At 47.2% G+C, this 15,347-nt stretch overlaps 1 protein-coding gene across 1 annotated transcript; it reads right to left on the bottom strand.

Annotated features, from left to right (window-relative positions):
• Positions 1-12,503: 12,503 nt before the first annotated feature.
• RAI2 (retinoic acid induced 2) lies at positions 12,504-15,044 on the bottom strand. The gene has a single exon (XM_082007949.1). The coding sequence runs from the start codon at positions 14,987-14,989 to the stop codon at positions 13,118-13,120; it is 1,872 nt and encodes a 623-aa protein (XP_081864075.1). The 5' UTR covers positions 14,990-15,044; the 3' UTR covers positions 12,504-13,117.
• Between the last annotated feature and the right edge of the window lie 303 nt (positions 15,045-15,347).

A 15,347-nucleotide genomic window follows, 5' to 3' on the forward strand; every position in this document is an offset into this window, starting at 1 on the left:
TAAATTTAGTGTACTACTTTCTTACTCATTAGCACCTGTTTAATTCATTGTCCATTCTTGGAGTCAGAAGGTGACAAACAATCAAAAGATGGCTTTATTCATACAGGCTGTACTATGCAATACTCTTGGTTATTCATCCCTTAACTCTGAGCCATATATTCTGGTATCTTTCTGGAAAGACACATTTGGTTCCAATGTTTTGGACTTATATTTCCTATAAGGAAGTGCTACTATGTAACTGATAAACCTTTTTTTGGGTAAAATTGGCGCTGTTTGTATAAGCTGCAAGAGTGAGCAGTGATAATAAAGCAGTTTGTTGTTACTGCCAATTGTAATATACATCAGGGATGAGAAAATATACTTTCTGTGTAGGAAACTGAATGTACTGTATGTAATAGTGCAAGTGATAAAACCCGTTTGCTAGGGAAGGTGTAGTCCTAAAATGGTAGGTTTTATTATATTTCTTACTGTCTTTTTATATGAAAGCATATAGTGTAAATGTATTTTTTACAAATTCCTTTTCTGAAAATGCCTTGCTTTACCAACAGTCTGATACTCCTCAGGTTCAGCAGAGATATTGCTGCAAAATAATGAAGTGTCCAAGTATTTTGTTAGTTTAAGTGACTGCAACGCAATTTTAATTTAACAAGTCATTTGGACTTTGAGAATTGTTTTTATTATTACATCATTAGACATTTGACACTAAAGGTTATCTATATCGATTTGTTTTGCATATCTTTTGTGGTGCATGTATGCTTAGATGAATAATACAAGCATGCTCTTTATAGTAAGAAAAGGTCAGAGCATTGATTGAAGTAACAGAATATTTTCTCTTTGTGTTAAGAAAATACTGACTTGATTGTTGGTGTATGAAAGTTAGTTATATATTGAGGAAAACATCATGCCCCACATGTTTAGTATGTTGTTTATGCTTTACTTGTTCCATGCTTTAATATGCTGAATTTCAGAGTCCTTTAGCATAAAAAGATTTCTTATGATTTAAGTGGAAGTAATTGACTGAAAATAGTTTTCATTTTTTACATTGCTGTTGGCATAAGAAAAACAAAGAAGTTTAAATTTTCTGTTTGGCCTTTATGGAATGACATTTTTTGTACATGGCACTATTATGTGTATAAATATTTGTTCAAGGCTTTGTGTGCACCCATGTGCACAGGGATTACTGTGATGTTGCAGTACCAGAATTTCACTGTGTGCATAGCGTGAGATTCAAGCGTTCCAAGTGTTGTAGCAGAATATATTTTTTTATTCTTTATTTTCAATGGGATGTTCTTATCTATCAAAAAAAATAAAATAGTTGTTCATTGTTGTAACTGTCCGTTTTGTTTGATGTTATGTGTATGTGTGAGCACTATTTGCGTAGACACGGGTAGCTATCTTATCTGGCATTCGGCAGTTCTTGACAGTTCATGTAAACATCTGATGTAAGGAAGCTTTAATCAAAAGGGTAAAATCATTCCAACATGGTTTATCTGAAGCCATTAATGTTTGAACTTGGGCTGGTCTATGCTTTCAAAGTAACACTGTAAGAATATATTCAATTATTTAGTTTTGCATATAGCATTTTGATACTTAGAGCTTACAGAATTGTCGTATGACCACTGAAGGGAAGAGACTGCTAAAAACTATCTATCCTGTGTTCATATGAAGACCTGAAGTATTTTAAATCAAAGCAGTTGATGGCAATAGGTTTGAACTTCATATGCTTCACGCTTTGTTAGTTCTATGATACAGAAGTCTGTGTTCTGGTGGTTACACTTGAGAAGTAACTTAAATTGGGTTAATGGTAACCTCAAATCATTTGCAGGCAAATTATGGAACTTGGAAGTTGGTAGTAACAATAGTCCAGAGGCATTTTGAGTCTGATCTCTCTCAAAAGACACTAAATATCTTTTTGGTGCATATTTGATATAGAAGACAACAGGATTTATTCTCTTGCTTGGAGTTGCTTTTCTATCAAAAGGGATTTGTCTGCTTGTCTGGTTCTGTATCTTTCAGTTGTCTTGCAAGACAGTGCCATAACTCCTCAGTACGTCTTTAGATCTCTTCTATTTGAAATTAAAATGATACTGCCTGGGAGGACTAGCAGCTCTCACAATTCTTGTTGCAGAAGACTGATGCAGTATTGAAATTGAAGAGTGTTGTATGGCAGGGTGATTGCATGTTGTGGCTGATATGACTGTGCTTCTAGCAAGTTTGTCGTGGCTGTGTACATATTGTAGGACTCTTTCAGGAATGACAGTGAAAGCAACATCATGTTATCAATGGTGGCTCAAAGGATGGAGCATCTTCCCTTTTTAAATTGCTTTTAATAAAGGCATACCATTTTTTACTTCATGTGGTAGACACAGGAGCAAAGATGCTCATCTGAATAGTCATGGTATTTGTAGAAACTCTTCTTCGTTTCCAGCCATTCAGGGATATAATTTGCTCAAAAGCAATATTAATCTTCTCTGTAACTCTGATGACAGTTTTATGTGAGTCAGTGGATGTGATTGTGTATGCCCTGAATGTGACACAAAAATTCTATGTTTGAGTATCTCAAGTATTCCTGTAAGGGAAAAATGAAGCCCTGAGTAAAGATGACTAAAATCTTGACGTTTGAACTTGCTTAGATGAAACACCATGGTTCTTTGTGCTTGTCTTTCCTTTACTTGGAGATGAAATTCAGAGAATTGAAACGTGGGTACACTGTTGAATTAATAGTTTATCTTCCTGCTTAACTCGGAGGGCTCCAGTCACCTTTTCCTATTCATGTATTATTCCAGTGAGCCAACTTAGGATCATGTTTTCATTTAAATATGCTGAAGGTACGCTCTTGCCCCATCATCCAGATCATTAATGAAAATACTAAACAGGACTGGACCCAGTATTAGCTGCTGGGGTACACCACTGGCCTCCAGCTAGACTTTGTGTCCCTTTGTGACTGCCAGTCATTTCATCATGGAAGTTTGTCAAGTTAGTCAAGCATGACTTCCTGTTGGTGAAACCATGTTGGATACTTCTGATGATAATCTTGTTCATGTGCCTGAAAATAGTTTCCAGCACTAGCTGCTTGATCACCTTCCCAGGGATTGAGGTGTGGCTGACTGGCTTATAGTTCCCTGGGTCTTCCTCCTTGCCCTTCTTCAAGATATGCGTGATAATTACTTTCGTCAGGTCTTCAGGCATTTCTCCCATTCACTATGACCAATCAAAAATTATGGAGAGTGGCCTTGCAATGTCATCTGCCAGCTCCCTCAGCACTCATGGGTGCATCCTGTCAGGCCCCTTAGTTACGTATGTCCAGTTTGCTTAGGGATTCCCTGACCTGATCCTTTTCCACCAAGGGTCCATCTCTCTTGCTCCAGCCTTCCCCCCGGTTTCTGGGACCTGGGATTCCTGAAGGGGCTGGTCTTGCTAATAAAGGCTGAGGCAAAGCAGATGTTTACTACTTCAGCCTTTTCCATGTCCTGTGTCATGAGGTCACCCATCTCATTCAGCAGTAGCCCCACATTTTTCTCAGTCTTCCTTTTGTCACCTATAGATTATAGCCTGTTTTAATGCAGTGTCATGCTACTAAACACATTTTCAAAGCAGATAGCAGTATTTTTTTCTTTGACTGGCTAGCTAGTTACATAATAGAGTAAAATGAGCATTTAATTCTGATATTAAATGTGGGAATCACTTTGAAAAGTTACAGGCATCTTAATCTTTCTGCTGCTGTTTTTGCCAAGTTGAAGCCATATAGAGTTAGGCTGGCTTGCTTTAAAGAAAAAAAAAAAAAAAGACCCCCTCGAGATCAATTTCAAAGGTCATATATTCTTCCTCTCTTTTTTTTTTTATTACATGTAAAACTATTGGAGTGAATAGAAGGTGCTCGTTTGGAAGTGCCTAAGAGCGATGCAGGGAGGCAGAAGCTGGTTTCACATCCATTTCTGTGGTGAGATGGTTGCTGCTTTTTTTCTCCAGCCTTGATTATAATGTTTCACTCTGTAAACCTTACTAACTAGCCAGTAATCCTGGGAACTTGTTCGTCAACTGTCAGTGTTCCTGTTGTTTCAGAGGTCACGCAGCGCCATTTCTGAGACTTTATCTTCTTAAAATCTGTTAAAACAGTCTATTGTAAACTCGCTGTGTTTTGAGTCTGCAAGTGTGAGACATTTTATATCTTTGTGGGGTTTTTTTTACAGTGATTAGCTCAGAGATTTTTTTTTATTAAGTAGCAAAATACATCTATTTTAAAACTTTTTCCTCTGACTGTTTGTCCTAAATAAATTCTCACTACTGTGGCTGTATAGATTATGGGGGTCGTATATGTACTTAAAATATGCCATTACAGTGATCCAACAGGCTTTTAAATCCCTCACTTACATGAATCATCCATCCCTGTCCTAGCAGATCATTTTGATTGTCTCTGATTTGTCCCATTTGAATCAGAATTCGCTTCCACCAGGTCCAGAATCTCTCAGTCCTGCTGTACAATCTGAGTCCTGCATGAGCTGCTTTTCGTAGCTTTATGGACCACTGCTGGTTTTATTTCAGCTTTCATTATCTGCAGGGGACCTGTTTAATGCTGATAGCGAGGGCTGCACACCTCTACTTCTTTCCTTTTAAAATACATGAAGATGTTTTCAACCACAGAGACTCGCTTCTCAGCCTCCAAAATCAAAGCTGTTCCAGGACAAACAGTATGAGCAAACAGATGCCAGCACAAGAGGAAAGGGAGATCACATCCCATGTTGTGTGAACAGACAAATGTGAACAGATGTACAGCTTGAAGCTGGCAGAAACCCTCTCTGCCAATGGTCCCTTTCTAGTTATGACAGCTGGAAGGAAATGAATACACCACAAAACCACCATGATAATTGCCATTACCCTGCGTTGGCAGTTTCAGCACTGAGGTCAAGTACTGGAAAGACAAAGACTCATCTACCCTCCCAGGTGGAAGCTGAGGCAATTGGCAAGGCACTGGGAAAAATCTTAATGAATGGTGGCACACCTTAGAAAGTCTGGTGTTCAAGTGCAAGAGGCCATAATTTTACTGCATTTCTCTTTCTCACATTTAGTTTTTTTTCAGTAGTTATGGAGGCACTCTGTTTCCCCAAGCAATCGTGCTAACGCTGTCCAGATTCCTAAGAGTGGGGTTTTCATACAGGTCTGGACTCTTCTTCCCTCAACTCCTGCCTCTAAACCAGTGCTGCCAAGCAGGTCTTCCTCTTATTTGAGACCCTCTATTCTGAGGGAAGGATCTCTGCATGTGCTGCTTACTCCTGTGTGTTTTGAAAAATAAGAAAAGGACTCGGCAGCTTGCTTGATCTGATGTACGTACTAACCGTTGCTACTGATTTCTGTCCTTGCCTGGGAACGTTGGTGGTACTCTGTTATGAACAGATGCCTCTCACCTGGGCCATGTTACTCAAGGTGAGGTCTACGAAGTGCTTTTCTGTCTGTCAGTCTGTCTCTTTCTTCTTTTTTAAGTACCTGGGCTTGAGTCAACAAAATAGTGGAGGGGGAGAAGTTAATAAATAAAGGCTCAGTTTTAGTCTACCCTTGGTTTATGCTTGTGCTTTAGGGGTGAGATACTAGATAGGTCATCATAATGTACTTGCGATATATTGCTTGTTAGGCTCAATGGGCAATAGTGGGGGGTCGGGGTTTTTTTGATTGGTTGGGTTTAGTTTTGGGGGATTTTGTTGGTTTGTGTGTTGTTTTAACTGAATGCTGCCAGTTGTTTGTTTATTTTGAAGGGACCGGCTCAACCAAAGGGAGTATATTGCTTTCATACCTCTTTACATTTGCCATAGCGTATTAATTGTAAACTGTCTTTGCCTGGGTGGTGTTTGTCTTCAGGAAATGAACAGGTTGGGGAAAGTTTAAATGTTTTGAAAGAAAACAGAAATGGAAGCCTGGGATGAGTGATAGGGTTTGCTTGCAATAAACATGGGAAGTAAAATATATGAAGAATGAAGTAATGGAAAATTGCAAAAGAGAAAACCAGGTGTATGTACTAACTTAAACTGTTTCAGATTATGGCTGTTGAGTTGTAACTAGTGTCTTTGTTTGAGTTGAGTGGGGTTTTTAAAGAGGAAAGTTAGAGATTAACGTTTTGAGCCATGTCAAGGATGTGAACTATTTTACCATTACATGGTATCATCTGAAAACATGGGCTGAGTCCTTGTAATTCCCTACCCGATTCTTGGGGCATCCTCTCTCTGTCCTTAAATTGTTTCTTCCTAATTGAATGAGCTGCTGCTACCAACTCCCTCTTGATGTGATTTCTTTTAAAGCCATACCAATCAAGAAGCCAAAACCTCTGAATACAGGATCGCGTTTAATTTCATATAATTTTGTGTCTTTGTGTCATAGTTGTCTAGACTCTCTCTCATTGTAGTCCACGGAGGTCTGGCTGAGTGAGTTCAGGGTATGAGAGATCTGACCAGATTACCAACATCTGCTTTATGAAGAGATTAATAGCTCTGTTGTCTATTGTTTTTTTTCACTAGATTTGCAGTATCTATCACAGGACCCTCGATACCCATCTTGCCTAATTTCAACCTATGAGCTAATTCCCCACCTAAAGTGCTGTTTGTTGCAAGTAAGGTGGAACAGTCCCCTTACTTGAGTCCTTCCTTGAAAGACCTAGTTGGCGTTCGGAAGGAAATGCTTCGGTGCGCATTATACTAGCCAAGAAATGCTGGCCAGATCCCACGGGCTACCACACAAGGGGTCTCGCTTGAAAGTCCGGAAGTCCAGAATATCTAGCCCAAAAAGTCTACCCACTGAGAATATTTCTGTTGCACACTTAGAGCACCATTGCATATCTCTAGTTTAAAGCAGTGAAAGACAAACAAGCATTTAAATATTCTGTTGATCTTTTTTTAACCCCACTCTGACCCCCTGTACGTGGGTACTGGGGTGGTACTAAGCGAGCCTGGCGTATGGATCGTCGGGCTTTAAGATCCGGTGTGGCAGCTGCGTACCGTCATGGTTGAGCTGTAGAGGATCTCTGAAGGGCAGGCATGCGCTCTTTTATGCTGGACCTTGCTGTGTGGATCAAGCTTTCAAGGTACTTATTTTGAAACATTTGTTTAAAGAATGAAAAATCCACTTGATACCTTTGTAATTATGAATGCAGGTAGGGTGGTTTTTTCTCAGTAAACAAGAAATCATAGAATCTTTGGGTTGGAAGAGACCTTTGAAGATCCTCTAGTCCAACCCCCTTGCAATCAGGGACATCTTCAACTAGATCAAATGACTCGTGTATCTGAAGCCTCAAAAATTAATAGCTTTCCCATGCTTACTGATGGGACTTTCAGCGGTTTTCTTGCAGTACGTAAGCTCCAGAAAGAAGGACCTTCTTGTTTTGTGTCACAGTGACGCACCTTGCTCTGCGAGGTGCCGGGCTAGGACAAAACGTTGCCTAGCTTCGGTTCTTAAGCAAAGAAAGATGGGAACCCCGCGGATGAGGATGTGGTGGGAAGGATGATACTGAAACAATGCAGAAAATGTGACCGTTTTGAGACAGCTGTGGGGTAAGGAACGTCAGTAATCCCAGGAGCAAGGGGGAGCCGGGCACAGGCTGACGCAGGGACACGATGTCTGTTACCAGCACTTCACTGGAAACATGCACTTCTTAACAGGGAACGCTGATGTTTTACCTGGAAAACAGCGCTCCTTTCCAGCTACTCGGTTAGATCGTACCCTGCAGCTTGCTCTTGTAATTTTTCCCTCTTAGTTTGAAAGTATCCTAACAATTTCAGTACCAGGATATTACGCTATTACTCTAGGAGAGCTTGGGGTATATGGGCACAAAGCAGCGCTAAATATTTTAGCGATTAGTAATTCCCCCCATCCCCCCCCCCAAAAAAAAAATGAAGAAATGTTTCAGATGGTTCAACAGAATGGATTTCCTAGCAAGGCTGCGATACCATCATTTTAACAACTGTGGAAAATATGTTTTACGCACCAAAATTAGGGGATTTGCTTGTGTGTGTGTAGGACAGATCCAGCCTACTCTGAACTGCAAACTTCAGCATTAAAAGTATGTGTTGTAGTCTAAGAGAAATGAAGCTTGAAATAAGAGGGAGGGGGAAGCACTGAGAAAAAGGGAAAGGTGAGTGAAAAAAGCGAATTGCAGAAATTCACATCATTAATGTGGTGGCAGGCTGGCTGCATTGGGGGAGGCAGGAACCGACCCCAGCCAGAGCAAAACAGGGTCTTTGAGCACTTCAGTGTGTTTTTATAAACTTGAGCACAAAGAGAAACTAAAACATCTGGCACCAGGATATTATGCAATGTTGGTTTATGCTATTTTCATTGTCTACGCTTCTTCATGGGGACGGTTAACGCATCGCTTATTGTTGTCACTGTCCTGAGGTGCCTCAGTGCGAGTGAAGGGGCACGGACTTCTCCGAATCGCTCCCTTCGGCGCTCGGCGGCCGCTTTTGTGTCAGCCAGTTTCTCCTGAAAGCTTTGGCATGGGAAGCTGCCCCATGAGCCCCTGTGGGCCAAACCTCTGCGGGGACACGTAGACGTATCTCGGCGCTCTGGGGGCTGAGCAGAAAACGGGCAGGGGCGGTGACAAAAGAAAAGGTGGCACCTTATCGGGGGGCATGCGGGCGTATGGATTTGCCAGCGGACAGGAGCGTGGGTGGTAGGAGAGCCGAGGTCACGTGCGTTGCTTCACGCCTGTGGTACACAAACACGTGCCTTTGCCGTTCTCCTTCCCTCCCCTTCCCGCCAGGCTGGGTTTGCTGCCGCTCCTCCCTGTCACCTGCTGCGTCGAGGCAGAGGAGCAGGAAGGCCGCGGCGCTCTGCCTGTGCGCGGGTTGATGTACGGTCTCCCCCCGCCATCGCTTCTCGGCCGCCTTCAGCCCGAAAAAGCGTTGCCCTCCCAGTGCTCGGTGCCCACCTTTCTTCCCGCTCTCGCTAAGCCAAGTGGCCCTGGAGCCTTGTCTCTGAAGCTGGGACCTTCCGTTTCTCCGTCTGTCATCTGCTCGTGGCCAAGGGCCACGGCTTTGCTTCTCCTTTTCGTTCTCTGCCTGGCTGCTCGCGAACTTTAACAAAGGTGCGATGCTCGCGGGCCTGGAGGTGGCTCTTGTCTCAACTTCCCCTGCCAGCTTTCGCCTCCCCGCTGCTTCACCTTTTTCTTGCGCTTATAATTGTCCGCATCTTACCTGCCAGCTTGGCTGTTCTCCCGGGTCCAGCTGCGTTCTCTGGCTGAGAAGCTGATTGTTCTTCTTTCGGGTTCATTTCTGTTGCCAACAGCTACCTCCATGTGCCGAAGCCTTAGCTGTGCCCCCCGGTCCCGGGGCCGTGCCTGGGGCAGCGCAGGGGAAGGGGGCCGGCTGCCCGCAGGCGCCGGATGCGGCGGCGGGGCTGCCCTGCGGAGGGGGTCTCCAGGATGGTGCATCTGAGCTCTCCCACCCCTGAGGCTGCCACGTACCGTGGCCTTCACCTGAGATGCACAGCCCTACTCCCCTCCTCGGATTCGGGGTCTGTGGCTTCCTGCGAAGCCCCTATCTGGCAGCGGGAAGGGAGCAGAGGGGAAGGTAACCCACCCCACAACACCCTTCCCCCATCACCCACCCCCGAATAAAAGCCCACACCCAAAGTCCAAGTCAAAGGAAGCTTGGAGCCAACAAGGGGTGCTCTTGAGGGCACCTGCACGGCTCCGCTCTCTCTCTTTCTCCCTCGCATATACCCAACGTTGTAAAACATCTTCCTCCTACCATCATGGCTTAGTGACTTTCCCTTCAACTTCGCAAGAGGTATTAATGTCTCCTTAACAGCCACCAGAAATGGAAGCTCCATATATCATGAGTGCCGCTCCATGTCCTTCTCCTCGTACAGAAGTTTCAAAAGCAATAAAATGTAGCTCTCTAGAAAATTAATGGCCCAATATACAAAATCTGTAATTGCCGCTAGAGGCGAGGAGGAGGAGGTGGAGGTGGTAGAAGTGCTCAATCTCGATGTAATTAAGTACCTCGTTCTGTGGCCCCTTCTCCCCCATGCCCATGGGATGTAGGTCTCATGCTTCACGCACGAGGGATGGTGGGAGGCAAATGGTCCCTGCTTGGTGTCGCGTGCCCAACCAAGCATCGGGAGAGCTGCTGGTGCGTGGCTCCTTCCCGTGGCGCAGCCTTGATGTCTGGGGTTGCGTGAAAGGGTAGCAGGGGCGGGAGCGGGAGCTGCCCTAAGCCTTCCCGGGAGGATGACATTCACAATATCCCCCCACCCGCTGCGATTTAAGCAATGGAAAAGCCAGGCGGTGGGGGGGGAGCCCAGGCTTCACTGTCTGTCCGTTTCCAGTGGGGTGGCTCCAGCCTGTGTCGCCTTGTGGCAATGGGGACATTGGTGGCTACCAGCAGTGCTGGGGAGCTTGGCCATTCTGGAGACCAGCCCCATACAGCCAGGAGGGCTGGCCGGGGGGGCGGGCAGAGGGGGATGCTAGGGCAGTTGGGGCCTGCTCTGGTTTTCCTCAGCCCTGTTTTGGAGAGGGGAGGTTGCAGTGACTCTTGTAATGGCCTGGGGGAAGATGCAGCCATGTGGCTGCTGGTCTGGCCTGCCTCTGCAACGCGGACCAGTTGGCTTTAAACTGAATTAGTCACCCGTAGGCATCGGGTCTTTTGGCAGCGCTTGTATGGGTTTATAATGGCATAAAGCTGATTTAGCCTCATTTGTTGTCAGGGGTTCTGGGGCTTGTGGTCTCCATTCAGTTAAACCAGACCAGCGTGTGCGGAGCGGGCTGAGAGGTCGCCTGGGCACGGATGTTAACCAGGGAGCACGAACGGCTTCCGGCAAAGGCCTGCAGAGAGGAGGGGAAACCTCAGCACCCGCGGCCCGTGTTGCCCACGGGCGCCGCTCTGCCCATCACGGGTGCCCTGTGGCTGGCAGAAGGGGTGTGCAGCGGCTGGACGCCTTCCCTCCGCCTGCTGAGGATGCTGCAGGGGATGACGCTTGCCCAAGGATGGCGGGGATCGGGGCGGTTGGTGGAGCAGATGGAAGCACCAGTGTGAGGAGCGCTTACTTAAGGAAAAAAAAAAAAAAAAAAAAAAAAAAATCCCAGAGAGTTCTTTTGAACTTGCTTCTGTCAACTGTGAAATAAAAGTGACATCAGCTAATGCTGTGACCTTCATCTTTTTAAATAAGCTGGTGTAGCTCTGGGGAAAACTACATTTTCAGTAGGTTTTTGGCACTCTGGAATGGGCCCAGCTGAAACAGAGTGGGACAGTGACAACTGGGACGGCCGTCCCACGGGATGTCGAAATCCTCAGCCTCTGCACTGCAACAACCAGAAGATGACACATTTCGTCAGCATAGTTTCTTGGAAGGAGCACAACAAAGTAGCAGAGTATTTTCAATTAAGAAAAAAAAAAATACTTAAGATACAGTCAGATGACTAAACATTAATGAATCCATCAACACTTTGCACTCTTTTGAATATTGTCAGTTCTGCCAGCTTTGGGGAAAAATAAAAGGCTTTAAAAATACTTTAAAAAGCAAGAGTTTGACAGAGTTCGATGCTATGCTTATGTGAAAGTCCCTGATTTTCATATTAAGCAAGAGGGCAGCGATCCTTCAGCCCGGGAAAAGAGCAACAGCGTGCCTTTGCTAACCTCCTGATGCAGATGCATTTTCTGAATCGTGAATTGGTGTCTGCTGGCAACAAAAGTTGCAACAGATTTTGGCATGACACCTATGCCTGCGGCTGGGGTTACATTCCTGAGCCTGAAGCCACTTCTTTGGGCAACTTCTCCCTGCATGAACAACTGCGAAAACTTTCCCAAAACTGTCCATGAGGAATCTTGGAAGTAGCTTGGCTGCAGCTCGGCAAAAGGCGGCACAGTTAGCATGTGATGGCATCCAGCTGCTGGGTTTACAGTGGCTTTTTTTTATTTGGACTGTGGGAACATGTCATTTGAAATAATAAAAAATAGTTTTTTCTACTTAACAGGTATAGCCCCAAAAAGGCAGCGCCCGCTGAAAATTGTTCCCTTGCTCTCATGTTCGTCCTTCCGTCAGGACAGGTTTTTACAAATGAGACGTATGAACTTAAAAGCCAACATAGGATAATGCATCTCCAGCTCATTTCCATACACAAGTAACCTACCAGAACTTTTATTTGAATTGTACATTCACATTTCTCCACTGATGCGGGCGACTTGTATGCTGCCGAGTGATAAATCTACACAGTTCTGCTCTTTCATCTGCATTGATTTCAGCCATCAAAGAAACTTAGAAAGCTAACAATAAACAACTTCTCCATGTATCTGTAGTCAGGCTGGGAAAAATTATGTGATTTTTTCCTTTCCTTCCCACCCCCCCAGCAACCGAATTCCCCTGGCTTTTAGGCTTTTCTCTTTTAAATGACTGCTAATATTACTTCATGTTTTACAGACTGTTTCCTATGGGTGTCTCGCAATGAAGCTGGCGTTAGGTGCGCACTGGGCTGTACCGCTCGGTCTTGCTCCTCTGGAAGCGCATTTGGGCGCATCGTTAGCGGCTGTTGCGATGTGCTGTCTGACAGTGCTACGGGACAATATAATTTTTCTTGGCCTGTTATTTTTTCTTAACATTTTTGGCTCATCGCAGGTCAGTTGCAGTGCTTTACCGTTTACAGACTTTTTGCCAAACCTTCTCCATATACTGAAATCAATTCAGAAATGAGAAAAAATGCCGCAACCAATTAGCACGTACAAACATTTATTTTGAAATTTCCATTCCGACCATTATGAAGAATTACATCATCAAAGCACTTTATGGCAGTGAAAATAGCTCTTACCCCTCTGACTCATCCATTACTCCATTAAAGCTGCAAAATGTGCAATCTGCTTGAAAAATAGGTTGCTTTTTATTCAGTTTCCCATGAAAAGTCAAAATTCGATAACAAAAAAAAACAAAAGAAAAAACCCAAACCAACCCAGTTTATAGGGACCCTACATCAGATCCTCTCCCCCTTCCCCCAAAAATAACTTACAAAGATAGTTTAAAGTTTTAAATGAGTTTAAAACCAAGTGCATCTTTTTTATTATTTTCTTCTTCTTCTTCTTCTTCTTCTTCTTCTTCTTCTTCTTCTTCTCCTCATAATAATCTTAAAATTCTAAAAACCCATAATTTACTTTCTTGGAAAAAAGGCAGCGAGCCGTTGCTTCTTGATTGGAAGAATATGTATCTCCGGCGAGTTCATTTTCTTTAGCTTTACGCTCCTGTTTTTGACGGGTTTCCTGAGGGCCTCGGCGCTGTCCCGGGGCTCGGGCGGGCTCTTCACGTCGTAGCACTGCAGCACCGAGTCCTGGGGCAGGTCCCTTTTGAAGGAAAAGTTTTTGGTGGAGACCCCCGACAGGCCCTTGATCTTGCCGCAGAAGATGGTGGGCACGGCGTCCTTGACGGAGACGATGACTTTGGCTGTCTGCGAGGTGCTGACGATCTCGATGTTGTTGCCGGCCTTGGGCTCGCAGCCCGCCCTGCCCGACGGCTCCACCAGCCACTTCTGCGGCTGCCGCAGCAGCTCGGCTGGCCCGCTGCCCGCGCCCCTGCCCTCCGCCTTGCCCGCGGCCTCCTGGGGCTTGCAGGGGGCAAAAGGGGCGGCCGGGCCAGGGGGCTTGTCCGGCGTGGGGTGAACGCCGGCCTCGGTGGGGCCGGCACCGGCCGCCTCCCCGTGGGGCCCCGCCGGCTTGCGGCAGGAGGCGAGGGACAGGTCCAGGGCCCCGTCCTCGGGCGGTGGCGGTGGCGGCGGGGTGGCCTCACTGGCCCGGGGCGCAGGGGCCCCCTTCATGGAGAGGTCCAGCGCCTCGTTCTCGCCGCCCATCTTGATGACAGTGTGGCGGCTCAACTGCGGAAACTCCCGAGGGTGGAGGAGGTCAAAGGGCTTCGTCTCCTCCTTCTCCAGGGGCGTCTGGGTCCCCTTGCAGGAGTTGGGGGTGAAGAGCGGCGGCTTGGGCGGGTCAGGGGCCGCCTTGGCCTCGGCGCTATGGGGCACGGGGATGGGGACGGGGATGGGGATGGGGACGGGGACTGGCAGGGGCACGATGACGGGGTAGGGCACCAGCAGCGTGGCGGGAGGCACCAGCGGGGAGAGGGGCGAGCTGAAGGCCTGGGGCGGGAGTGCGGCGTAGTCGGGTGGGGGCTGGCAGGGGGTAGAGCCCAGGGCACCCTGCGAGGGAAAGAGGTCCTGAAGGACGGCGGCGAACCCCGGCGTCTGAAAGACGGGGGGCAGGACGGGCTCCTGGGCTTGGCCGGAGGGCTTGGGGTCCAGGAGCTGGGGCTGCCCGACGGGGGCGGCGGCGCCGGGGAAGAGGCCGGCGTGCAGGGGGCTGGCAGGGCAGGCGGCCCCCGGGGGCAGCACCAGGGGCGAGTTCAGGTGCTGGAAGACATGCTGCTCCAGGAGGACGGGCAGCGGGACGGGGCCCTGGGTGGTCATGACGTAGGGGGTGGCAGCGTTGGTGGCCGGCATCTGCGGGGCGGCGCTGCCGGCGACCTGCAGGTGGATGGGCAGGACGACGGGGCTGTCCCCCAGGCAGATGGGCTGCAGCACGGTGGCCGCCACCTTCAAGGCCACCCCGCTCTGCGACTCGGCCGGCGGTGTCAGGATGGAGGGCGCGGGGACGGTCACCAGTGGGGACAGGGCCTTCTTCATCAGGTCGGCCGAGTTGATGTTCCAGGCCTCCGCCGTGATCAGCTGGGCCACCCCGTTCTCCAGCTTGTTGTTTGCCATCGCTGAGGGCGAGCTGGTGACATCCATGGGCAGGTTTGGGGCGTCCTTGTACAGCTCCTCCATGTCGCAGGGCTTCTTCGGCTCTGCCGGCGCCGCCTCTACATCGCCGTCAGTGGGACCCGCGGCGGCTCCGGGCTGCCAGGAGCATCGGCACGGACATAATTTGGCCTGCGAACCAGAAACATATTTTAGGCACCGCATAAATCTCCTCCTTAAAATAATATTTGCAATTGCCTTTAAAGACCCCATCGCCAAAGAAAAGCTGTTAAACATTTCCACGCGTCAGGCTAACGGCTCCGTAACACAGCGCGGTATATATACAGAGACACTGGATACATACATCCGTGAGTGTTGTACGAAGAGTTGTGAGGAACTTATATTTAGCCGTAAACACAGATAATTTAGAAGGCCTCGAGGGCTGCCAGCAGCCACAGCCGCCCCCCACCCCAGTAGGCAGCCTGAAGCAAGGACTCAGGCCGCTCGTCCCACATTTTTAAACAAAGCTTCACATAATGACGGTGCACGGCAGAGCCGAGCGACAGCGCGCTGTTTTAACTCAACAAAAGCCCCACACCCAAACATTTCTAAAAATATCGTGGCTAAGAAATGTTCCGCCATGGGTGAAGGGTCC

This window comes from Phaethon aethereus (genome assembly GCF_964289735.1).
Source record: "Phaethon aethereus genome assembly, chromosome: 1".
Taxonomy (NCBI): domain Eukaryota; kingdom Metazoa; phylum Chordata; class Aves; order Phaethontiformes; family Phaethontidae; genus Phaethon; species Phaethon aethereus.